A 27,216-nucleotide genomic window follows, 5' to 3' on the forward strand; every position below is an offset into this window, starting at 1 on the left:
CACGGGTTTATACAAGACCAGGTCGTGTGTAAGAAGACACCGCCCAAGAAATCCTGCAAGGATCGCTCCCAGGTTAGAAAGGGGGAATTCCGTGACAGTTTGAGACGCCAAACGACCGAACTCGAAGTCGACATGGAAGGGGTTGTTCAGGATGTCATGCGTGGCATGCAAGAACTAACAACCAAGGTACAAAATTTAAAAGCGGAAAACGCCGCTCTCAAACAATTAGTTCTATCCCGTGATTCTGCCACAAAGGAAAGTGTATTGCTGGGCGGCATTGTTGACAAATACGATGGGTCAGCAAAAACCCTTAGTGGATTCCTTGATTCTTGTTTGGTTCATTTTACTTTTAAGCCCTACTACTTTTCAACTCCCAGGGCTAGGGTGGGCTTCATAATATCACACCTTTCCGGAAATGCTCTAACCTGGGCTATGCCCTTAGTCAATTCCGGTGATGCCCTCCTGGATGACTACGACGGTTTCATACAAGCCCTTAAAACCATGTTTGACCGCCCAGAGCAGGTCTATAGTGCCCAGGAGCGCCTGGTAGACTTTCAACAGGGATCCCAGGATATGCTTACGTATGTAACCCGATTCAAGCAATTGGCCAAGTAAGCTGACTGGTCTCCTGAAGCAAGTTTTACTCTGTTCAGAAGGGGACTGAATGAGGAGATAAAAGATGAGTTGGCCAGAGTGGCTCGCCCAAGCTCATTCCAGGCTCGTATGGACCTTGCCATGCAAATAGATTTTCGTATCCAGGAAAGAAAGGCAGAGAAGAAGAAATCCAAAGTAACCCCCCCCAAAGGTATCCTTCAAACTACCTCCAGAACTGACAATAATCCAGGGTCAGTTACTGACCCAGAACCTATGCAGATAGGAACCTTCCATGGACCCATATCCCCGCAAGAGAGGATGAGAAGGATTCATACGGGTTATGCATGTACTGTGCCTCGGATAAACACCTCGTTAGAGAATGTCCTCTAGCCCCTCCTCGGCATTCGGGAAACGCCAGATCCCGATCCTAGATGGAGCAAGGCTTCGGGAGAGAGATGTTTGCTCCACGTCTATTCCATCCTTGAACTATCCTGGCCAAAACAGCCTGGTGATTTTACAGGCCCTCATATCACCATCCAAGAATAAGACCTACTCCATTTTGGCCTTGGTTGACTGCAGAGCTATGGGAGTATTCATTGATCAAGATTGGGTTTTTAGTCACCACATTCCATACGAGACTCGAAGTACCATGCAACCGGTGGAAGCGATCGATGTAAGACCTCTCCCTTCAGGACCCATAAGCTTGCAGACTAAAGAGATCCAGCTTTCAATAAACCATAACCAAGAGCTGATCAGATTTGACATCATCAAGTCTGCTCATTACCCCATGGTCCTGGGTATGCCCTGGTTACAGAAACATAATCCTTATATCAACTGGGCAGCAGGATCCTTATTTCTCGGATCTGAGTTTTGTATGTCTCACTGTCTATTCCTGGAATCCTCCTTGACACCTTCCAAAGAACCATCAATAGATCAGCAAGTACCACTCATGGTTTCCAATATCGTACAGGTTCCAAAGGCCTATCAGAATTATGCTGATGTGTTTTCAACTGCCATAGTCCAGGCTCTACCCCCTCACAGACCTGAAGACTGCGCCATAGACACAGAACCTTCAGCAGTGATTCCCTTCGGGAGGATGTTCATCCTATCCGAACCTGAAAAAAGAGCCCTACGAGAATACTTGGATACCAACCTTGATAATGGCACCATAAGACCATCGAAATCCCCAGCTGGAGCCTCGTTGTTCTTTATTCCCAAAAAGGACACCAAGGAACTTAGACCTTGCCTCGATTATCGTGGATTAAATCAATGCACCCTCAAGGACCGCTACCCCTTACCCTTGATCTCGGATATCCTGGACGCAGTGAGAGGAGCTGTAATCTTCACGAAACTGGATCTCAGGGATGCCTATCATCTGATTCGTATAGGGGAAGGAGACGAATGGAAAACAGCTTTTAGAACACCCTTTGGACACTTCGAATATCTGGTCTTGCCCTTTGGACTTGCTAATGCCCCTGCCGTCTTTCAGCGTTTCATGGATAGGGTGTTCTCTGATATGCTGTTCCTCTTCGTCATCGTCTACCTGGACGATATCTTGATCTACTCCAAGGACCCTCTAAAGCATGAAGAGCATGTAAAAGCAGCATTACAATGACTACATGAACATAGACTCATAGCCAAACCCGAGAAATGCCTGTTTCACATCACCTCTGTTCATTACCTAGGATTTGTCCTTAGTCCAGAAGGAATTGGTATGGATCATTCGAAGGTAAAGGCCATACTATCTTGGCCGGCTCCCACTTCCGTGAAACAAGTTCAATCCTTCCTGGGGCTTGCCAATTTCTACCGGAAGTTCATTCCAACCTTTTCTGAGATTGTTCAGCCGATCATTGCACTCTTGAAGAAAGACACTCCCTTTCTCTGGTCTACACCTCAAGACAAGGCATTCCAACGTTTAAAGACAGAGTTTACTCAAGCCCCCATCGTAGCCCAACCCGACATTAATCGGCCATTCCTAATGGAGACGGATGCCTCTAACTATGCCATAGGAGCAGTTTTGAAGCAAGAATTTGAGGACAAGATGGAACACCCCATTGCTTATCTTTCACGAACCCTGACTCCCAGTGAGACACATTATTCCGTCCTGGAAAAGGAACTGTTAGCCATCTGCCAAGCCTTCACCGAATGGCGACACCTACTCCTGGGAGCGAGACATCCAGTCCAGGTCAGCACGGACCATCGGAATCTTCAAGTTCTACAATCCTTGGAGTGTAGGAACAGTCGTCAGGCCCGTTGGGCCTTCTTCTTTGCCCAGTACCAGTTCCACATCAGTCATGTCCCTGGATCACAAAACATAATTGCTGACGCCTTATCTCGACGTCCAGACTACGAAACTATTGGAGATCGGACCTATCCCAAGATTTTTCCCTATACGATTTTTGTAGCTCAAGCAGTCAGTCTCCTGGAAGAAATTCGGATGCAAACCCAATCCTCTGAGCTCTGGAAGGATATTTCAAGGAAGAATCAATGGAATCTGAGAACCAGGGATGGATATTTGTTCAAGGATAATGCTCTAGTCATCCCCACACAGAAATTACAACAAAGGATAATAAACCTCTGCCACGATACCCTTCACTCCGGACATCGTGGCATCACCAGCACCCCCCCATCTTATACAAACAAAGACAGTTTTGGTGGCCTAGAAGGAAGACTGACGTACAACTGTACATCCGAGCCTGTTCTATTTGTAGTCAGAACAAACACGATAACAAGAGACCGGCAGGTCTCCTACTACAACCTACACTACCAACAAGACCATGGGAATTCATTGCTACAGACTTCATTGTGAAATTGCCACCTTCCAGGGGATACACGACTATCATGGTTACCATTGACTTGTTCACTTATATGGCTCATTTTACACCCCTGTATAAACTACCATCCTCATCAGAACTTGCTGGAATCTTCCTGGAACACATTTTCCGCCTTCATGGACTCCCTTCCAAGATCATATCAGACGGAGGACCTTAATACGTCTCACAATTCTGGAAACATCTCTGTCGCATTCTAGGAATCTCATCAGGTTATCATCCACAAACCAACAGAGCTACGGAACGTGTAAACCAGACCCTGGAACAATACCTTTGTTGTTTCGCCACCAAAGTTCAGGATGACTGGTCGCTCCTAATACCTGTGGCTGAGTTCGCATACAACAATTCCGATCACTCAGCAATTAAAACCAGCCCCTTTTATTGCAGTCAAGGATTCCATCCATCAGTGTTACCCTCTGTTCTTCCACATCCCACACCAGTTCCTACCGTCGACCCCTGGATGGAAACACTCATCAATGTACATTAGGAAGCCAAAGAACACTTAGAGAAGGCCAGAATACATACTAAGCGATATGCAGATTCTAAAAGAAGACCAGGGCCTTCTTATGCAGTTGGTGATCAAGTCTGGTTGTCCTCGAAGCTACTACCCTGACATTTACGACCAAACAAATTGGCCCCCCGGTACTATGGTCCATTTTCCATCAAGGAAATCATAAATCCAGTCTCATACCGGCTCAAGCTACCCGACTCCTGGAAGAAAATTCACCCAGTTCTTCACACTTTTTTATTAAAACCCTACATCCGATCCTCCGGGAAATCTTGCAGACCGCCTCCTGTGGTGGTGGACGACCAAGTGGAATATGAAGTGTCCCAAATATGCGATTCCAGGTATAAACGGGGTCAGCTTCAATACCTGGTTGAATGGAAAGGATATCCTTCAAGTGAAAGAACCTGGGAACCAACTTCTAATCTGAACACCCCTTGATTGCTCAGAAGATACCATCTCATACACCAGGGCAAACCCGGTAGAACGGGTCTCCGGAGGAGGCATGCTGTCATGACCCACAGAATGCGCCCCTTTTGGACTTCATGGTCCTTATCACAACGGGGCTTGTACTCCTTGATACTTCCAACATGGCCGTCTAACATGGAACGCCTTCCTCTGTCTTTACGTCAGACGTAGCGTATTTTACAAATAGGCCGCGCCCCCGCAGCCCCGTGCGTCTCAATGCTATTGGAAGCAGTGACTAGACGTGTGCTCCGTAGTTCGCTACTCTGTTATCCTTGTTCCTGGACCTCCTAATTCCATTCCCATACCCTTCTTCCTTCTCCCTTGTTTCCTGGACTCGTGCGCCGCGTGCGCACCTTCTTTGTTCCTGGATCCCGGAGTATCTGAATCCCGGAACTCTGAACGCACGCTGGAGTCAGAAGAGGCTTGCGCGGGTTTATACAAGACCAGGTCCGTGCGTAAGAAGACACCGGCCAAGAAATCCTGCAAGGATCACTCACAGGTGAGAAAGGGGGAATTCTGTGACATTCATGCCAGGGAAGGACGCCCTGCTGGTGTGGGTCCATTACTGTGATAGTTTCTACAAGGTTCTGGGGTTGCTGCTCCACTTACCTTTGCAGAGCGTTAGCCACAAAAGGAACATCCGTCCTGGGCTGGAAAATTGCCAAGTCACCCGAACCAAACCTAGGTTTCTTGAGAAGGGGAGTTACATAAGCAACTTTAGAGGGGGGGGGCGGGTGGGTAAACGAGGACCCGCCTGCTTTATTGCTATGCCAAGTGTGGAGGACGTAGTGTGCTCCCCCACTGTGCTACCAGCAGTAGGATTTCTATCTTTCTTTTGCCATTTGTTTATATAAAAGTAATCTGCAATATTGTAATAGAATCATTGTTTAATCAACGGAGGAGCAACTCATTTGGTTTGTACTTACCTGCCAGAGATTTTTCCAGATTGTTTTTTCCAGTTTGCGCTGTAATTTTCCAACCACTCCTAAAAGTATTTTTGTTGTGTAGAAAATATGCTGTTTGTATATCCTCTGGTCACATAGGATGGGCGTGTCTTTATGGTGGTAATGCTATTGGTTCGCGCAGAGAGCGTAGGTGGCTCACGTGGACACCACTGTACTCGATTAGAAAAAAATAAGAAATAGAAAAAAGCCTCAGATTCCCTGAGACTTGACCTTAGCTCACCTCCTCCAACGCAGATGGCAAGCTAGTCTATCGCTGTCTTGGGGCCCGAGCTCTCTCTGCCCCACAGAGGCGCGCGTGACCCGCAGCGCGATGCGTCACTTATCCTTTGCACGTGAGTCGGGGCTTTTAAGGCGTAGAGGAGGAAAGCGCACAAACTTTACCCGGCAAAGCATTCATACTCGAAGCATCATATGAACACCATTTAAAACTCTGTAATGTCTTAGTGAATTGCTATTTTCTGTTGCTGGAGGCTCAATGGGACACCGCGTGTAGTGAACGCCAAAGGGAGATCGGGGAAGGTAACAAGCATTGGCAAAGCCAACAGTTTTGGCTTTTATCTAGGCATGGGATAGACATTTACTAGGCACTGCCATAAAATTACTACCTGGACAGAATTATTACAGGGTCAATGCCTATCTAATACCGATATACGTGTCAGAGAAGTTGGCTTTGCCAATGCTTGTTTTTAACAGGGCTTCAGTGTGAAGTACAGATATAAATCATATGACTGGAAGCACACTTGGTTAAACATTTTTATTAAACCACTAGTGCATTTACAGGTTCAATTAAGGCATTAACGCTCATCAGGCTGCTTAGAAACAACACTGGCAGTTTGATCTTAATGATTGATAAAGCTATCTCTTAAGAGATCCCAGGATGGTCAGGGGTGACAGGTAGTGGGTGGAAATGGCTGTAGGGATTACCATGGGCATGGGCAAAGAATGGGTTGGTAAATAGCCGAACAACACCACACGGTGTGTCTCCCTCATAGCCCAACCCCCTCCTAACTGTATTCCAATGCAGTAGTTTCAACTTATAGGTAAATCTAAAAATGGAAGAGCAGGAGGAAGCTTCTTCCTTTGTGCCCACACATGATATGATAGGTTATTTATAAGGTGCTTAATAGCCAGAGGTTTCCAAGGGCAGACCCGGGGATCGAGCCTGTGGTGCTCCATGTCGTTTTGCTTTCAAGGCGAGCACGTTGCCCTTGAGCTATCCTCCCGAGACAATGAGAGTTGGGAAAAGGGGCAGTGAAAGACCCATGATCAAGGTGACCTGCAGTCCACCTGCAAGCCGCAACCTGAAGGCGTGAGCAGTTTTTAGGCACTATCTGTGAATGCAGTATTCCCAGTCTGGGCAGGGGAACATTCCCCAATCCCTGCACATTCTGCCACAACTAGGCACTAGCCAGTGGCAGGGGTAGCTCGGGGCCCCGTCACTTTGAGTCTTTGCTTACCTACCAAGCCATCCAACGATGCTGTTAGGCAACGGAAAAGGCGGTGGCAGAATTTTCTTTTATGGTGAGGGGAACTGTCCCTCCATACGCACTGGACTGAGCCCCCCAAACCATCCCATAATGGTCAGTGAATAAACCGCTAAAGAATAATGAGAACGGTTACTTCCAGAACCAGTAGCATATTTACAAGGGAGTCCTAGACATCAAAGGATCTGTTGCCCTCTCCCCTTTTTTAGTTTTGGCAATTTAGGTGCTATAGCATCATCTATGAACCAAAACGATTTCATTGGATTGCATATAGGAGTGAGATGGGATGTGAAAAGGGACACACAGGCTGTTATCATTATTTGGGTTATTTAACCACCCATTCACTACCCATGGTGATGCTAATCCCTTTGACCATTCCTACCCACTACCTGTCCCTGCCTACACAAAACAGGTACTTGTGAAATCTTTTTAAGCTATCTCTATCCTGCAGTAACATCAAGGTTTCTGCTGTATGGGGCCCTCCAGTGTTATTTCTAAGCATCATTTTGAAAGCTAATGACTTAATTGCTGCTGTAAGCGAGCTCCGGTTGCAATAAAAATGCCTTACGCGTGTATGCCTTCAGACACTTGTTTTATAAGCAATATGTGTGTCCTTGCATCTGTTCCTTGCACTGAAGTCCTGTTAAGAACTAGCATTGGCAAAGTCAACATTTTTGGCTTGCGTCTACATACGAGAGCGGCACTTATTGGCACTACTGTTATATGTCCAGATACTCACACCCTTTTCCAGCTGTTGACATCGTATGGGAAGGTAGTAGTATTATGGCAGTGCCTGGAAAATGCCTATCCCATCCGTACATAAAAGCCAAAACTGTTGGCCTTGCCAATGTTTGTTTAATGAGGTGTTCTAAAAAGAACAAATTAAATATCAGCATTTACTTTTTGATTTTTTTTGCATCCGTCCCAGGAAACAATACAGATTTATGAGTGAAATACCAAGTAGATACATTTACGAAATACATTCAATTGTTACATAAAATAGATATAAAGGCTGTGATATATTGTTTACTTGGTGATTATAGAATGACTTTATCATTTGCCTTTTTCTATTCCAAACATTCTACTAAGACCTGTCACTGTCTTACTGTAATTGGATTACTTATATCTTTTTTTTTTTTTAATAAGAATGCAACATGCTTCTTTTATTGTTTTATTAACTGCTGTTTTCAGTATCTAGTCCTGATGAAATCTGTAAAGAAATAGTACAGATGAAACATGTCAACAATTAGACTTCGGTTTCAATGTTCCTGCTCAGTGCTTTTGGGCTACATGTTATTGCTCTTACAAGGTCGCCGTTTCACATTTCACAAGAAGAAAAGACATTTGAAGTGATTCGGGGAAAATAGAAGTTCTTTGGGAACTATTTTCTCTTTCACTTTGTCTATCGCTATGATGGAGTGCTTGTTGCGCACCTATTGTCCTCTCCAATCATTTCCCATCTTTGATTTCCATTGTTAGATTAGCAGCGTATTAAAAATGAAAACATTATGTTAGAAAGCATTCTGGGGTGGCTCACAGCAATAAGGCAGAGCCACGCCGCTCTCGCCAGTAATTAGGTCCAGTTAGAAGGCAGGTGGGTGACACTCATTCTTTTACTGGGCATCATTAATAGACCTCATGATTGGACGCGAGGCGGCCAGTTGATTCTAACAGTGTCACCTGGTGATGGCTGCAAAAGAGTGAGACGGAAAATAGCACCAATTTACGAAGGCTGCATCTCTGCTGTTTTGACCAAAGCGTGGTGATTCAGGCGAGGAGAGAACACATCCGGCACCTGTACTGGTCCGAAAGATGGGGCGGTGTTCTATGTCGTTTTGGCGAATATTGTGTATATGGCCTCGCCACACTTACGGCTCTTTCGAAGTCGTCTGCGTATCCGGGTGATTAATATCACCCATTAGGGCAGCGTCTAGTGGAATGTGCACGTGCATTCCCAATAAGGAGAGCCACAGAAAGCTCTTGATGCACGGGGGCGCTCTGCAAGTGACAGCAGGGGCCGGGCAATGGGGATCTCCGGACAGCCCAGAAAGGGTGGCACACAGACAGGCGCATGCTTGCTCCAGCCCTTCCCCCACTTTTACTCATACTCCACCCATGTGCGCTTACTCTCATCAGGCAACACGGGGCACTCACCTGCACCTCTCGAGCGTGGTAGGCGACAATGAGGCCGAGAAGGATGACAGTGGATAGGCTGATAAGGCATTTCAAGGCCAGAGAAAACATAGACTCCTGCAGGACAAAAGGACATTTAATTAGAGGAGAACAGAGAAAGTCTGCTGCATTTCTCCCGAGGAAAAGGGCTTTGCGCCCCCACTCATGGGAGCAATGCATTGCTGTTCATGACAAAAAAAGGATCATTGTCTTTGCTGCAAAAATAAACATAATCCTCATTACATGCACTTTTATCAGCCATCGTTGACATACTTAGAAATCAACATTTCTGCTTTTAGCCCTATATCTACAGCCAGCATTGCCGCCTTCTGACACCCAAAAAACAGTCTCCAAACGCAACACTTGTATCTCCCAGCACCCAATCCATCCTGCATCCAAAACTAAATACTGTTATATTCCAGCACACAATCCTGCCTTCTTCAAGTACTCAATACTTGCCTCTTCCTCCACCAAAGTTGGTTTCTTCTGACACACATCACTGCCTTCCTCCACCAATCAACACTCCCCTTCTGCAGCACCAATCACTGTCATCGTCGCTAACTCATGAACAGCACCCAACTCCTGTCTTGTATTGATATCTACCACAGCTAAAACTACCCTCCTTTCACACTCAACAATGTCTTCTTAGACCATTCAACACTTCTCTATGCCTATACATAGCATCGATTTCCTCCAACACCTAATGGCACGGGTAGTCTAGCTCAGTGGCAACCTGCTCGTCTTGGAAGCCGGACGAAGTAGAGCTACACAGGTCCGAATCCCGGGTCTGCGCTTAGAAACCTCTGCGGCGCGTTATAAAAAAACAATGACAGTTACAGTACTATGCCATTTCTGCATCCACCACCATCTTCTTCAAACAGGTAACATGGCCTTCTTCTAAAACACAACAGTGATGTCTCCCAAAACCCAATATTGACTACCAGTGCTCCAGATAAGATTTTGAGGTGGGAGTATTTTACGCATGATATTTCAAATTAGAGAGTAAATGCAATTTCAAGAGAGTAAAAATGAGTTTTCTCCTCTGCAAGAGAGTTAAACCTATCCAATACATACACCCAACGCATACGTAAAATCAGACCTGTATACCAAAAGTGTTGTAGATCAAAGTTGTCTGGCTTGTGCAGGGCCCTTCACTCCACATGCAAACGGCACATCTTGTCTGAGAACATAGTAACAGTACATCACTCCACTTGATAATGGCATATATCCTTCCTGAATTTGCTAGCTATGCATCGCCTCATGACACATACTCAGTGGTCGAAGTGTATGAAAAGAAGTAGTGGAACTATGTTCCCTGCTAGCTTGCACCCACTCCCCACAAACCCCATCAACACACAGCCTCCCACACACAATTAAAAAATAAAATAAAAGGCATGCATCTGCTGTTTAAGGGAACCTTTAGTGCAGTACACTGAAAATGCAAGTTTCAACTTCTTCCTACACTGTTATTTTAAAACGAAAACCGTTCCGGAACGGTTTCTATTTTAAATAAAAGTATAGGAGCAGTAAAACTTAATTTAAAAAAGTAGAGGAGCACCGCTTCCAACCGCTCCCGCTCACTTAGACCACTGCACATACTAACGAGTAACACACGTACTCTGTGCACATGGTAAAAGCACATCTCCTTTGAGCATTTTCAGAGATGTGCTGTTACCATTTGAAGAACCAATTTGTGTCATTTGCATGTGTAAATTGCACCTTTACACAGTGCGCATGCGAACAGCACATCTCTATGCATATGCTAATGGCAGACATTGTTTTCACATATTGATAGAACACGTTCTGTTTAGCAAGCCTGATATTTGCACACGTTGACAGGACATATATGTACGCATAGTGACCTAAAATCTCTTCTCTGCGCATGCTATTGGCACATCTCTTCTCGTCTGATAATGGTGCATCTTCTCTGCGCATATACTAGTGGGACAGCTCTCTGTACATGCGTGCTAAATGCGCGCATGTGCACAGAGGAGAGGTGCACGCTAATGATATGCCTTCTCTACGCTCATGCTAATGGAACATACCCTCTCTGCACATACTAACTGCACGTCCTATCCCTGCACGTACTAACTGCACATCCTGTGCAGCGACGGAATGTGCAGTTGTACAATGTCCAACAGTGCTCCCCTGGCATTCTGCTTGGTTTTGCTGTAATAAATCGAGTACCATTCGAAATGGGATAATAACTGTTACCACAGTGCTTAAAAGCTGAAGGAATTTGGCTAAAAGCGCTATGTAAGAACACATACTCCCTTTCCACATGTTATTGGCATAGCCTCCGTACAAATGCAGCAGCACATCTCCGCTCTGCACATGCTAACTGAGCATCTATTTTCTGCATGTGCCAGTGGCGCAGCCTCCCTGCATGTGCTATTGGCAAATATATTCAGTTCAGGCTAATGGAACCGTTCATCCCTGCATGGGGTAATGGCCCATCCCTCGTGGTATAGACCAACAGCAAGCGCACATCTTACTACAGCCAGCATAACTTTATAAATGATACATTACAGAGCAGGTTTGCAACGGGCCATGATGCAGCAAGTAAAGGAATAATTGCAGATGTGTTGGCTCCCGCCTCTTTATTTCAGCACTTTGAGGGGAGAGGTGGGGGTGGCTGGTGGCTTGTGAGAGTAAGCCGACCTATCTGACCTCCCTCCCATGCAGGGGCGCAACAAAACCTACATTTCGGAGGGCAGGAGGGGGGAAATTAAGTCGTGATGGGAGAGGCCACTTCAGAAAATAGGCAGGGCAAACTTGGAGGCTCTGCACCCACTGTTCTACCCACCTCCCTGCATGGTCTGGTGTGGGGACCAACTATTAAATAGTATATTTTAAAGCGCAATATGCAGAGAGGTGATAGAAGACTTTCTTGAAAGTAAAAGCTTTAAGGTTTTACTGCGTTTGGTCAAGTACATTTTTCTGAATTAAAAAGTAAAACTTGAACACCGCCAGTTTCGGGGAAAGGCTTCCCTCACCTCTCTGCCTATCAAAATGCAAGTGCACACATCCAGTGGTGCACCTGGGCTAAAATGTAGGCAGGGGCTAACCCTTCAAATGTTGGGAGAGGCACTAACTTCAGAGGCTTGAGGAATGGCAAACTTACGTGTGTAGGGGAAGCTAACGTCATTGCTCATTGTAATAAGACTATTCTAGTGCAGCTTCAATGTTGCAATCAGTTAACTGTTCTCTCCTTTGAGTCTGAAACACCCACTTCTTGCAGAACCTAAAGGTCCTAGAAAGTGTGAAAATGGCAGATGGTGTGCAATGTAACACTCAATATCATAGCATAACAGGACATTGCAGAGTGTGGGGCAATACTCTGGACGGTCCAAGCACCTTCAGTGGCTGGGAGCAACAGGGGAGAAAATGTAATGTTGGTTCTACCACAGTACGCTATACTAGAATCTCTGGTGCACTGACTGGCTGGTAAGAATATGCCTGCCTGTCAAATCCAGTGTTACAAGATTGGAGGAGAGCCAGTGCAGCAATAATGCAATTCTATGCAGCATTATTGGTGCCAGTAGCAGAGGAGCACCAGGATACACCAATGTGTCCGTACACTTATTAAAACTGTCCTATTGTAAGGGTGTAAACTTAATCATTTATAAGCACCCTGATTTACCCACTTTATTTTCAGTGATTTAAAAACACAAAAAAAATAAGTTGTGCCATAAACTCACATAGCTTGGGAGATTCGTCATAAACCTCCAGCGTGTTATGTATGTTTAAAGAACATTCAACTAAGGACATCAAAGCAAACTTTACTTTTTAGCATATCAAGCTATCAGACATTATGGGTATGAACACATTTTAAAAGGGGGCATGCTTTATTGTTTTGCTCGCTTGCTATGCTGCTTATGACAAAAGAAACACTACAGTGCCATCTAGTGGTGGAAAGTATGTTTTTTAAATGAATAAAGCGTACATGGTACACAGTAGAAAATGAAATCATCCGTATTGGCCATAACTACATGCGAAAAAAGGCACAATACGCACCTTATCTGGACGGCTGTTGACTACTTATAAGACTTTTAAAAACTCCAAAGTCCAATATTATCATCTTCCACCTGGACTCCTGCAAGTGCACAACACTGCTGCCACTGAACATCTCGCACTAGGTTCTTCCAATATTAAACACCCCCTTTTCATAATGCACTGTGCCTTCACCCAGCACCAATAGCTGTCTTCTTCCACCAGTATCCTCTCCCAGGGCCCAACACTCTCCTCTTCATCCTCTCATTGCTTGCATCACTCATTCTGCAACAATACTTCCATCCACAGAAGAGGGCAAGTCCTGACCACAGTGGGAACTGGGACCAGCCAATATTGAAACAGAGAGTGTTCCCACCCGGAATGACTGAGATTGGTGTATGATTCAAGAACAAACATTCATGGCATTATTGTACAACCCGATGGGGTTATCCCTACTGCAACCCCATTGAGATGCAAGACTTAAACTAAGAAGCAGAGAATGCTTATAAATCTGGTAGATCCAATCATTTAATTCATGTATTATGGCAATCTCAATACCAAAAATCTAAAATGATATATACAATATGCAGTAAATAAACAATACAACATGTGTCCTGGGATGAATCTGTAGACTTAAAAAAGGACAAACCCATGAAAAACCAGTGTTCACAAAATAAAATAGTGAAAATAAATGCAGCACAATCAATCCCACATGTCTTTGTTTAATGCTTCCATCCAGAAACAAAATGTTGCCCTCGTACACCAAACACAGCACTCAAGAAAGCATCTGCCCCTTAAGGACATTCTTCAGAAAAACAATAGTTATACCACAGCACAGAACACTGCTTCTGTCCCACCAACAATGGCCTCAGCCTGCACTGGCCTAAGGTTCTGCTATAATGTATCTGTGCTCCCATGTTTATGTTCTAAAGGAATTCCTTTCTCACACTGGTGTCAAGCTGGTGGCTGTAAGGGGGTGGGTGGAGCCTGTGGAGCCTCCCCTGGCAGTGTCCAGCAGAGAACACCTGCACGGGTGAGCAGTATCGGTGAAAGGTGGGTGGACAGCCGCTATAAGCAGCCCATTGTGTGCATTGTGGCATCTTCCGGAACTACAGAGGAGTGTTTCCGGCATCCTCACTAAATATTTTTGGGGCTGGTAGGATGCATGGAGAGAGAGGTGCCGAGCTGGAGGGGATCATCACTGCTGGGCTGGGACAAACAAGCTGAACTGGATTTTCAAATTCAAGCTAGCTCAAATGAACGAGTGCCTGTAGCGCAGGTAGCAGACAAATGGGCTAGGGAATTCCTGAAGGTGTTCACAGATGAACTGGGAAGATTGAGGGACTTTGAACATTTTATCAAGGTCAAGGATAGAGTGATCCCAGTCATTCATAAGATCAGACCTGTTCCCCATCACCTAAAGGAGAATTTGAAGAGTGAACTAGACTTGTTGCTCCTGAGAGGAATCATAGAAAGGGTGGAAAGTTCAGACTGACTGCCTCCTGTTATTTTAGTAACTAAGAGTAATGGGAATCTGAGACTCTGCATGGACTTGAGGGACCTAAACGGAAAAATTTAGCTAGATCAACACCTGTTACCAATTGTTTTGGATGTTTTAGTGACGCTGGGAGAGGCGAACATTTTTACTGTGAGAGATCTGTCTGTTTCTTATCACCAGGTGTCATTGTCAGCAGATTGTCAGCATGTCAATGCTTTCATTACCACAGCAGGGGCATTTAAGTTATGTAGAATGCCATTCGGCTTAGCTTCTGTGGCCGCAGTGATTCAACATGTAATGGAGAAAGTAATGGAAGGCTTCCCAAACACAGTGGTGTTTCAGGATGATGTGTTGGTTTATACAAGCTGTACAGAGGAGCATGATTCTCTATTAAAGTTGTGTTGAGTAGGTTGAAGGATGCAGGTCTTACTGTCCAGTGTGGTAAGTGCATGTTTGGTGTGGAGAGTGTGGAGCATTTGGGACATTATGTATCTGCGGAAGGGTTCAGCCCCAAAGTGAGTTTAGTGGAGGCTATTATCAAGGCTCTGGAGCTGAAGGAAAAAGATTGACATTTCTAGGCGTGGTGGAGTATCATCACAAGTTTGTTCCTAATTTTGCAGTGATATATACTCCGCTCAGGTCTCTGTTGAAGAAGGGAGCGAGGTACAACTAGTCAGAGGAATGTGAGCATGCTTTCAGGAAAATCAGAGCGGACATAGTTAAAGCTTCCTATCTGGGAAAGTTTCGATCTAAGGAAAACAGGATTCTCTCAGCGGATGCCAGCATGCTTGGGTTGGGAGCATCACTGACTCAATGTGATGGGTGCAAGGAGGAACGTGTGGTGACATTTGCATCTAGGCCTTTAAGTGGTGCTGAGAAAAACTATTCAGTTGTTGAAAGGGAGGCACGAGCTGTGTATTGGGCCATCCTGCATTTTAGGTTTTTCTATGGAGACAGCATTTTGTTGCGAGAACTGACCACTAGGCCCTAGCCCAGATGCTCTTGAGAGGAGGATGGAGCAGTGGCCCATCGAGAATTTTGAGGTAGCTGTTGGCATTAACATCTTATGATTCCAAGTCTGCTATCTTCCTGGCAGTAAGAACTCTGTGGCTGACAGTTTGTCACGGTTACTGGTGGAGGTGTCAGAGCCAAGGTAGGAGACGTGTAGAGAGGAAGTAGTGGTAGCTAGTGTGGATCAGGAGGCTGTGGGTCAATGATAGTGGCAGCTAGCAGAAGAGGATGGTGAGGTGTTAAGGTGCATCAAAGAGTGGATGGTGGTTAGATGGCCCAGTAGAGAGGTCTTGGAGAAGAAATTTGAGGTTTGGTTTGAAGTAAAGGACTCAACGATCCATGATAGGGAAAAGGCTTAGGAGGGGGCCAAAGTGTTTCACCTGAGGGTCTCAGGGAGAGATTGGTTGATTTGCCGCATATGGGGCATTTGGGTGCAAGTGGCACAAAAAGGAGATAAAGGCAGAGTTTCTGGTGGCTGGCGATGAATGGTTGCATAGAAAAAAAGTTATGAGAGTGTGTGGCTTGTTCTGCGAGTGACAAAAATAAAGTGGTTTGTGAAACTCACCTTATTCCTTTTGATGTTCTACCTCAGCCTTGGTGCAATTTTGCAGTGGATGCGATGGGTCTTATCTAAGGGTTGGGGTGGCTTAAAATGTGTATTGTGATGGTAAATTATCATACCAAATGGGTTGGAGTGGACACCTGTGAAGGAGGCAATGACAGTGGAATTGATAAGGTTTCAAGATGGAGTGTTTTTTGGGAACGATTTCCAATGAAGATTGTGACTGACATTGGCGCCCAGTTTTGTTCTGAAGTTATGAGAACATTTCGGGAGGGTTATTCCATCAAGCATATTCACACTGTGCTCCACCACCCCAGGCCGAATGGGCTGGTGGAGCGCATTAACAGATTCTTTAAGGGTGGGATCCAACTGGCCATGTGTTCCAGTTTACTAGGGAATGTGGTATTGAATCACATGATATGAGGTTATTGCACCACTCCACATTATATAACAAGGTTGTCTCCTTTTGTGTCATTTAAGGGGCAAGAGCCGGACACCAAACTGTGTCCCAGTTGGCTTGGTTTGGCCGCTTCTGTGTTGGTTGAACACAAGGAAGTGGTGAAAGTGATAAGAGAGGGGCAGGAAATTATAGGAGCGTCTTCGATGAGGAAAAGAAAACCAATGCATTGAATTGGAGGGCAGGAGATCTTGTGCTTATTTGCAATTCTTTTTTTTATTTTTAATTTTTTTTTATTTTGGTTGGCTGAATGATCAACCTTTCAAAATTACAACATATTATTATACAAATGCCAATAAAACAAAAGAAAAATTAATAAAAAATGTCATCAATACATAAAACAATCATATACAGTCTTGAACATTATTGCAGAATTCTGAGAACATAGGCATCAAATTAAGAAGACACACAGAATGAAAAAAGGGGAAAAGGAGTACAATAAACTACAAACATAAAACCTTCATGAGTCCATAAAGGAATGATTACCTCTCTCTTCCTCCATACTCAAAATCCCATTCAGTGTCAACTCCCAGAGCCTCTGCAATAGGTATTATATTAATTACTCTAGAATTACCACATTAACAAATTGGACCAGTGCTAACTGTATCGAGCTTTTGGAACTGGACAAAAGATGAGCCCAAATTTCCTCCCTAGTCCGAGGTAAAAAGGAGTGGCAGCATTTACCAAACAATTTATGCCGAAGCATACTCAGGACGGGACAATCAATTATCAAGTGAGACAGAGATTCGCTTTGGGCAGGATCCTTGCAATATCGACAATATGTCTCTTCCTTAGAGATAAGACGTCTCCTTCCTAGAATCTGCCTAGTGGCGCATAAGTTTAGGCGAATGCGCATCATTTGAGATCTCATGTTACCAGAGGGAGATTTCACTAAGTAAGGTTCCATACAACGTATTGTTTTATGCTTTAGCAGCGTGATACCACCGTCCACATAGGCCATACATTGGTTATGAATATGAATCCAATCTACACGAAACAATTTAAATTTTGCTTTAGTTGGATTCAAGATTAATAGTTCAAGTGAGATGTCCGCCTTAATTAGTGCCTCCAGCACGTACTCAGTCCATTTTTTGGAGAAAGCAAGACATGGTGAAAGTAGATGATTTGCGAGAATACCCAATATGTTCAAAGAAGAGGCACCCACTATACATTTTCTATATAGAGAACAAAATGTCCATACTACTTGAATGTACAAGGAAATGTTGCCCAGTTCGTGCCGAAGTAATGGTAAAGGTGTAGATTGGGGGAGCCTTAGTACATTTTTCCAAAAGGATGCTTCATAGTGGTCCCAATACGATCTTAACTTTGGGAGTCCTGTTTCCGCTCCATAGGAAATAATAGGCACCACATTTTGTTGATAAAAACTCATTATATGGGTTACCGTAAATTTTCCATATCTGGCCAGCAAAATTCTAGCTTGAGAAGATAAGGAACGCATTTTTGCGTCCAAAGTTGCTGTATATAGAAGGTCGTTTTGCAGTTCCGAAAAAGGCAGCCCCAAGTATTTGTAATGGGAAACTCGCACCACCTCCTGATTTAATAGGGACCAATTATACCTAGCAGACTTTTTATTAAGAGAGGTTAGACAAGTGACAATTTGAGTTTTAGCTAGATTGATGGTCAACTGGTTCTCGGAGACATACTCTTGAAGTTTGTCCAACAAGTTTTGCAAACCATGCGGAGAGCATGACAAGAGAACAAGATCATCGGCGTATAATAACCAAATGATTTTCTGAGAGCCCAATTTTGGAGCATCCGACCTGGTGTTTTCAAATTGCAAACCTATGTCTAGCAGAAACAAGTTAAATAATGTTTACGCCAAGATACACCCCTGCTTAAGCCCGCGATTTGTTGGGATATGGGCAGATAATGAACCATCAAAGCCAGTCTAACTTGCACTGAGGTGTTAGAATGCAGTAATTTGATCAGCGTAAGTATTGAGGCAGGACAGCCGTACTGTTCAAGTTTCTTAAAGAGTAATAGTCGATTGACTGAATCAAAGGCATTACTAAAGTCGACAAATGCCACATATAGGTTTTGTTTACGACCAGCGTACTTACTCTTGATCAAACTAAGAAGGAGCATGTTAGGTGAAGTGCCCAGCCCTGAGACAAATCCTGACTGGAAAGGGTCTCTTTTCCCATTAGATTTCGTCCATTCATTCAAAACCTGCAAAATAATGCGACTGTATAATTTACCAGGCGCATCCAGCAAGGCTATAGGACGATAGTTTTGTGGTTTGGAGCAGTCACCCTTCTTAAACAGTGGGATAATGATGGAGTGGGTCCATGATTTTGGAATCATTTGAGTTAAATTGATGTGCTGAAAGATTTGAAACAAAATCTCGGTCCACAAATCAGGGTTATGTTTAAAGATTTTATTCGAAAGCCCAGGGGCTCGAGATTGGCTTATTGAAGAAATGTAGTAAAGAATATCAGCCCTTGAGATATCAAGATGAAACGGAGGCAAACACTCCTGCTCCTGAACTGGGCTTGCTATCACATACATGTTAGTAAAATAATCAACCCAAGCATGCTCTGAAACATTGTGTATCTGTGTTATCATCTGGGAAGTAGAGACCGCTTCATTGAGCGTAGCCCACATTTGTGCGGTATTCTGATTGCCCAATGATTTCAACATGTGTTCACCATCTTTCTGCCACAGAGTAGCGCAATGTAAGCGCAGCCAATTTTTGTAATTTGTCTTAGCTTTTCTCAAAGCGGCTAATTTAAGCTCATCTGGAAGCGAGGCTGCTCTACGTCTCGATGCACGGTACTCCGTTTTTTTCATTTTAACTTGGGCATCATAAGCGTGCCTTTGTATATTAAAAGGTTTTTTGATGTTCCTATTACTCACTGAGTATCTCTGCATGAGATCATAGTAGCACGCATTCCCCATCACACCCGATAGTCATGAATTTGCAAAAAGCCGCTGTAAGCAAGTTTGAAAATTGCATTAGGATATCTTCAGACCACCTTATCCGATTGCCCTGCACATCTGCCTTTATGGTTCCAGGAAACTTAGATTGAACGCTAGGAGCCACACTCCAGGGAACTTTCCAGGAACAAGATAGTAAACGATGGTCACTATCCACCGAGGGGACTATGTGAAAGCTTTCCATTTCCGACATCAGCTTTGGTTCAACATATATGTAGTCAATGACCTTTGACTGGTTAACATTTATGCGAGATCCATTGAGCATAACTAAGCCGCGCGAGGTCATTATGTGTTTCCACTGTGTTTGCCTCACATTTTCACAGGCTCTACCCGATGAGAAGAGATGCAAGTTAAGGTCCCCTCCAACCACCGTATGCACAATGTCAGGTGACAAAACAACTTGATCTAACAGGTTCTCAAGGTCATTAAAGTATGTCATATCATCAATCCCCTGCCAGTTCCAATAAATATTAACCAACACATACTGTGTGGTACGGACAGATATTATCGTCAATTGCATGAATGGATTCGGCGAGAAAGTAGAGATCAAATTATGACCAACACTACTTTTGATACACGTAATCAGTCCCACCATGGGGCGCCCTTTAACACCTTGTAACGCGGGTGTACAATGCAGAATGTGATCATTCCAGATTGGAGATGTGGTTAGCCACGTTTCTTGTAACATTATAATGTCAAAATTATTTAGGATAGAATTTTGGTTATTAAATAAGTGGGAATGCCCACAGGTGTTCCACGAAGCAGGTTTTAATAAATCCTGCCCACACCGATGCGTTGGCTAACTATTTGACCCACAATTGCAAACACATTTCACTGACATTGCTTGAACACCGGCAGTAGCATTACTTGGAGTTATCTTAGGGATGTTACATTCCAATAACTCGTCACCCGGGGCAGGACCCAACAGTAAAACAAAGCCCAAATCAAATAATTCATCCTTAGCAGCCAAGATTATATTACGCACCAACCTTGAGCGTAATTTCAGGCAAATCGTAGTTAAAACTTTGTCATTCAGGAATTCAATTTGCTCGATATCCGCTGATCCTATGTCCTCAAGTTGTTTGACATCAGAAAAGATTTTGAGCACACTATTCCTATTTAACAAATATTGCGGATGAGGAGCGTGCCTGCAACCCAAAATAACCGTGTTTGCATGAACATCTTGTTTACCATTCGCCACTGGTTTTTTAGAAAGTTGCTCATGGCAATGTTGAGTTGTTTCAACTGGGGCTGTAATTTTCACTTGTTGTTTTGGGAGCAAGGCCTTTAGTAATTTAGCAATCTCATGCCCCCTCCCCTCAAAAGGGTCTGTACTCGCTGGAACTGATGGAACAGATCCAGGGACCACAGACGGACGGCAATCGCGGCGATCCTCATTTGTATTGACTACAAGAGGGCTTTGTTTCAACGCTGATTTAGGCAAGCATTTCACCACATTCGGGCATTTCTCAATCAATTGTGGGGCTCCCAAGATTGACCCTTTATCACTAAACGACACCACTTTAGATGTTGTGTTGGGAGCACCTATCAAGGGAAGCTGGACAAATCTCACCATGTACGCATCCACCTCTTTTCTAATTTCCTCTCGCCTTTTTTTTCTTCCAAAGGCAAAGAGATGACCTTAGGAGCCAGCGGAGGTGCCAGAGTCCCATTTTTCAACGGTAGATTTTCAGAGGAGGGTTTGCAATGATCGCTCATGGCCTCCATAAGATTATCCAAGGGAGCATATTGCTTCGTAACAGAATATTTTAATAGCCCCAGCTTCATCTTTTTTAACTGATTTAACTCCACATATTTTTTCTTCACATTAGCAGCCGAGGCTGCACAGGCGCTTTTAGTTGGGGTTGTTAGAGCCTTAATGAACTGTTTAGTCGCCCCAGAGGACATATTTTTCTTACCTTTTAGATTCTTAGTTTTTTGCTTTACAGCAGTAGTTATGATGCTGTGTCCATTATTGACCCCCAAATTCAGTTTATTATTCTGAGATCGGGGTGCTTTGGTAGCTTTAGCAAAAATGGTATACATTTGTCTTTCCATTAAATTAGGTCAATGTGGGGGAATTACACCCTCATCAATGCCCGAGGGCAGAGGATCAAGAATAACATTCGGGAAGAATGGAACTGCGGGGACCTCTTCAATCAAGGGACATGACCAGTCAGGAAGCCTAAAAGGAATCCCAGCTATAGGGGAGGAAGCTCTATCCATGAGATTTCCTCTACTTGGAGACACTGCTATTGTCTGGAGACCCGCACTCTCCTTGTTCTCCACAGCTCTGGGTTTGCCTTGCCAAGCAATGATATTAGCTATTTGCAGGCTCTGAGCCGAGATTTTATCATTAAGTGATTCAAATAGCTTCACTAAAGTGTTCATGGTGGTATTCATTGCATCAAAGGCCAAGTGCACCATTCTAGTATCCCTAGAGGCAGGCGACCCATCTTCTCTCTGCGTAATATGCCTCGGAGTAGGATTGAAAAAAGACGAAGATTTATTAGATCTTGGCGGACTGACATCCGGAAACATATTAGGCAAAAAGGATAATTTTTCTGAGATGGTTTGTGCCGAATAATCAGTATGCATTGAATCTAAATCGATCACTGCTACATCCGCAGGTGTTATCCTAAAGCTCCTACTAGCTGCATAATCCACCATGATAGCCGAAGCCCCTCATACCACCATGCTATCTATAAGGGAGCAGATGGAGCCTGGTTTTTGATTTATTGGCTCCTTCCCCAAAATGCACTGGCCCGAGTTTCACAGTACCTGCAGTTGGGGGCGGGGTATCAATCACTCTTTCAATGTTTACAGGAAAAAAACCACGAATATCAGCGGTGCCCAGCCCCTTTATGGCTTGAGGAGCACCATTAAAATCTGCAACCTGACCACCCTTCGGGGTCGAGCAATTCTTAGATTCAAAAAAGCTTTTGTAGGACGTCGTACGTTTCTTTTCTATCATTACACAGGACTCGGGATCTGTGGGTTGTGAAGGCATTCCCGTGCGTAATGTATAGTACAGAGGTTTCATTGGAAAACAAAAAGGGGAAACTCACTCAACACTAGAGAATTCCCATTAGAGACAGCCCACGGCCGCTCGGAACGATCACCGGAGGCACACCGCATGACACCGCACAACGCTGCGGCGAAGCGGCAAAGCGGTGCTTCACCGGTGCTTCCTCCTGGTGCGCGCGACTGCCTTGTTTTGTAGCATCACAGCACGGGGGCGTGGCTTCACAATTAAAGTAGCTGAAAGGAGTGAATATGAAGTATATATGAGTATGGAATGAGTACTATATACTTAGTATTATGTCCAAAAGTTAAGCAAGAGCTTAACTGTCTATATATCCAAATACCAGCAGCAAGAGAGAAAGTCAGCAAGTCCAATGATTTCCAACGAGCAAGGGGTCCGGCACAAGCGGTGCTTCACCGGTGCTTCCTCCTGGTGCAATTCCAGGTTTGGACACAAATATCAGGAGAGCAAATTCCTGGTGCAGAGGTCTGAATTAAGGGCAAGTTGGTACCCTACAAGGGGCAGAAGGAGGTGTTGACATGGAGTTTGAGAATTGTTGTGTGCCAGAGGAAATGGGGATTTGCAGTAACAATGTCCCACATGAGCAGAGAATCTCAGGCGCATCAAATACTCCCCAATGCAAAAATTGAAGACTCAGCCATGGGGCAAAGTATACTGTCTTTCATTATCCAATACAGACAGGGATCATACAGGAAAACAAATCTCCAGCAATCTCAGCTCCTGAACCTGTGTCACATGTTTTTATTCATGAGTGATGTCACAAAAATGAGGTCCACCCCAAGAAAACCTATAGGATGTTCCCGTTGGTCAGCTTAGACTAATTACCTATAGGACCTATATGAGTTAGTCCTACTGGCTGTCGACATCAGGTGGCTTCGCCTGAGACTTCCCTCCATTTGTTACAAACTACACTGTTGCACGGTTGCAGGAAGACCATTGGCCCTTACAACATTCCACACCACCTCACAAATCGAGCTTTTGGATTGGCTAGGACGGGTCCTCCCAGGCCTGGGACCTTTCCTGGTCATAGAGCTTGGTGTACCTTTTTAAGGTGATGGGAAGGGACATTGAGGGCTGTGTGTTCCCCATTGTTGCTACTGGTCTGACCACCTAGCATGGGACAGTGCCTGCAGGTTACAGTTTTGGTGGGCAACACTTGCATCATTTCACTCTGTCTCTCTGGTAACAGCTTCTCTTCCCGCCATGAGTAAATGAGCATTGTCCTGTTCTGCTGGGTCACGTGCGAATGGACCGCAAAACAAAGTCTTTCTGTCTGCAATTATGAGGGTTAAATTCTGAATTCTTGCAGGTGGCTTGCTGCCTCGGGAACCAGGAATTTTCCACCCGCCCTTGTCCTTGGCTGTGAAAACCAGCTCTGCGCCTCGTGCTGCAGGGATCATCTCTCCCGTTCCATGTACTTAAGGCCTGGCTTTTCCTACCTAATTCACTACAGTCACTCTATAGGTTCCATCTGTGTTTTCATGGCTTCTTAGTTAGTTGCAATAAAGCATATGCAAACTTGGTCCACGTTTATTCTGCAACTTGCGTTTTCGCATTGACGAAAGAAAGAATGGTTCTTAGCATTATATGCCTGCTTCTCCTCTCCGCCCTCTGCAACTCATCCAGAACAGGACTGCAAGACTTGTCCTTGGCCTCAAGCCCAGGGATTGTATCTCTCCAGGAATGAAGTCTCTGCACTGGCTCCCAGTGGCTGCGAGGATTAAGTTCAAAACCCTCTGCATTGTCCACAAGGCCTTATGAGGCCTGGGCCTCAATTCCTTCAACTCTGTCTTCCTAAATATCTTCCTTCTCGAGCTCTTCGCTCATCCGCCTCCAACTTCCTCAGGGTCAGTCGCTTCTCCAAGCAACAAGTTGGTGGTAGATCTATTTCTTTGGCTGGGGCCTCCCTCTGGAACAGTCCCCCAGAAACTTAAGGAGAACCATCTCTGGTTCCGGGAGCATCTCAAAACCTTCCTCTTTGCTTCTGCTGTCTCTCCTCCTCTCCCCTGCTGAAGTCCTGGCTGAAACTTTACTGGTCACCTGGCCACCCTCTGATCTCGGGCCCAGGTCCCCTCACCTGCCACTTGCACACCTGCACTGCCTCCCTGGCAACCCCCACACCTGGGGACTGTTTTTCTGTATCCCTACAGTCCCCCACCTGCACTTGACACCTGCTGTCTGCACTTACCCTTTGCACTTGCCACAAGCTGGCCCTACTTCTCTTATTGTTTTATGCATTCTATTATCCCTTGTACTGCACTTTCCCCACCCCCCTGCACTCCGCACTTTTCCTCTTCCCCTTGCCCTGCACTTGGGCGATCTGAATAACACTTAGCCTAGTAGGATCGCTTTCTCTGTCTTCCCTCTGTTCCCCGTCATTTGCCGCGTTGCGCCTTGAAACACTTGTAGATTCTCGTACTGTTTGGAAGCTGGTTTCAGGTGTGGCGTTAAAAGGGGGTGTGACTATCCAGTGTAGCGTAATACCTGATGGTTGGCGTAGCCACATTGCAGACCTATATGGTGGCGGGTCAAGGTTTCAGCACACCAAGTGGCAGCAGCTTAAGTTTGATGCGTGAAGGTAATGGGCTAGCCTTTAATCTGGACGAAATTGGTACTGCTATCAGTTCCCAGAAGGCTGGCAAAGCATCTGGACCTGTTAGAATTCCCATTGATATCTATAAAGATGAGCCATAAATATGGGCTCCCGTGTTACTGGAAGTATTCTCTGCCTCTATGGTATATGGTACCAGAGTCCTGGCAACTGGCAGAACTCGTCCCCATTTGTAAGCGGGGGGGGAGGGGAATCAGCCGGCAAATTATCAGCCAACATCTTTACTGGACTGTCCTGGTAAGTTGTTTGCCAGGGTGATCCTGAAGTATATACAGGCGTGGGTGGATGAAAACTGTATCATCAGTACACTTCAAGTGGGGTTTCAAGCTGGCAAGGGCACCATCAATCAAAACCTCCGCTTACATATAATAATAATTCAGAAGGTTGGTGGACGATGAAATTATACACCGTATTTGATGACCTAAGGACGGAATTTGATAGTGTACCCCATGTTCTACTTTGGCATATTTTTAGTTCCAAAATCTGCGAAAGTAGATAGCGGGGTATACTATCAAATTCCGTCTTTAGGTCCACAAATACGGCGTTTAATTTAATCTAAAATCTCTTCTAATGGTAAATACGGACCTTACTCAGTTCAGCACAGACACCTTATTGCAATTAATGTTGATAAGTCTTAGTATATAATTCAGATCTGCATCTGATGAGTTGCCTCTGGTTTGCCTCTGGCATTAGCAAAAGCAAACTCTAGCATCCCATGCATGATCCCATTCTGTCACCTCGTGACATACTAACCTTTAAACATTGACCTACTGCAGATAACCCATTTATATCACTCCCCACTACTCTTCGTTACCATTATTACCGCCATCACCTTGCAACTTGCACTGAGGTCTCCTCACCCAACTCGGAGGCTAACACCCAAAGCCAGTACCCAGTACTGAGCATTCTTGGCATCAATCCTAGACATTGAGACTCCTGAACTGTGCTTTCACTTAATGCTGCCTTCACAACATTAAGTGAAATGCTGTGATCTTTTATATGCATTTGCTTCACACTCACAATGAGGCAGTGGCCAGGTATGGCTTAGCCGGCGAAACTACTGCTCTGTTTCACGTCTCTAAGGGTGTAAGGCAGGGGTGCGTTTTCGCCCCCTGCTCTTTTGTATCTTTATAGATGAAATGATAACAGCTTTGTTGCAAGATTGCTTGGACCCCTCCTCCCCCCCCCCGAAAATGGGCCTAGACATTTTCCCTGCTCTGTTCTTCGCGGATGATGCAGTGCTGTTATCCACATCCCCTGGGTGGCTTAGAGTCACTATGCCTGCACCCATGAGGAAATGTGGGGCATTGAAACTGCAACTGAACATTGGTAAACCAAAGTCCTTAGTTCTCAGAGCAAAGCGTGCCCAATATCAAGCCATGGGCATTAGAGAATATGGCCAGAAGCTTGAACAGGTCGATTCTCGCGTCTACCTATGCACACAATTCCATGAGAATGGGCAACGGTCAGCGCAGAGGGTCAAAGCTTGTGCAACACATGACAAGCACAATGGTGCTACACGAAGCAAGCAAATTACCTCTGCCACTTATGGGGCACAGTTGTGGGGCAATGCCAGTATGACAAGTTTGGGAAAAGTCCAAAGTACATTCTTGAAAAACGTGCTGTTATTGCCCCAGGGATCACCTCATATGCCAATCTACCTGGAAACTGACCTTTGCCCCGTCGACATGATGGCTTCTGTGAAACCAATATTGTATTGGTTACGGTTATGGCAATCGCGTAATGAATTGACTCATGTAATGGGCTTCATAGGCATCCCTAGAGGGGGGCATAGAGGGGTAATAGCCCCCCTATTGGCTGCTTTGCCCCCCCTCAATTGGTGGCTTGCTCCCCCTCTGGCAAATAACTATTTTCCAGGAGCCTTAAAGGTGCTTCTTCACTCAGCTGTCATTTGCTCGTTTGGATGTCCCATTTGCCTAGCCTGAGCTCTTTCTTCTGGCCTGAAAGGGACACCACAGGTATCAATGGACCATGAATATCACTGGGGTGGGGCCCATCGCTGTTAAAAGCAGGTTACCACATGCTGGGAACACTATTGTT

The 27,216-nt window shown here is 44.9% G+C and overlaps 1 protein-coding gene across 1 annotated transcript in view; it reads right to left on the reverse strand.

Annotated features, from left to right (window-relative positions):
- The window catches only part of KCNN3 (potassium calcium-activated channel subfamily N member 3), a 935,463-nt gene that overhangs the window by 521,757 nt on the left and 386,490 nt on the right, over positions 1-27,216 (reverse strand). The window contains exon 2 of the mRNA XM_069652077.1: positions 9,002-9,097. Coding sequence (XP_069508178.1) covers positions 9,002-9,097 — 96 coding nt within the window. The remainder of the gene's footprint in view (positions 1-9,001; positions 9,098-27,216) is intronic.

This window comes from Ambystoma mexicanum, chromosome 1p (genome assembly GCF_040938575.1).
Source record: "Ambystoma mexicanum isolate Mex_15411 chromosome 1p, UKY_AmexF1_1, whole genome shotgun sequence".
Taxonomy (NCBI): Eukaryota; Metazoa; Chordata; class Amphibia; order Caudata; family Ambystomatidae; genus Ambystoma; species Ambystoma mexicanum.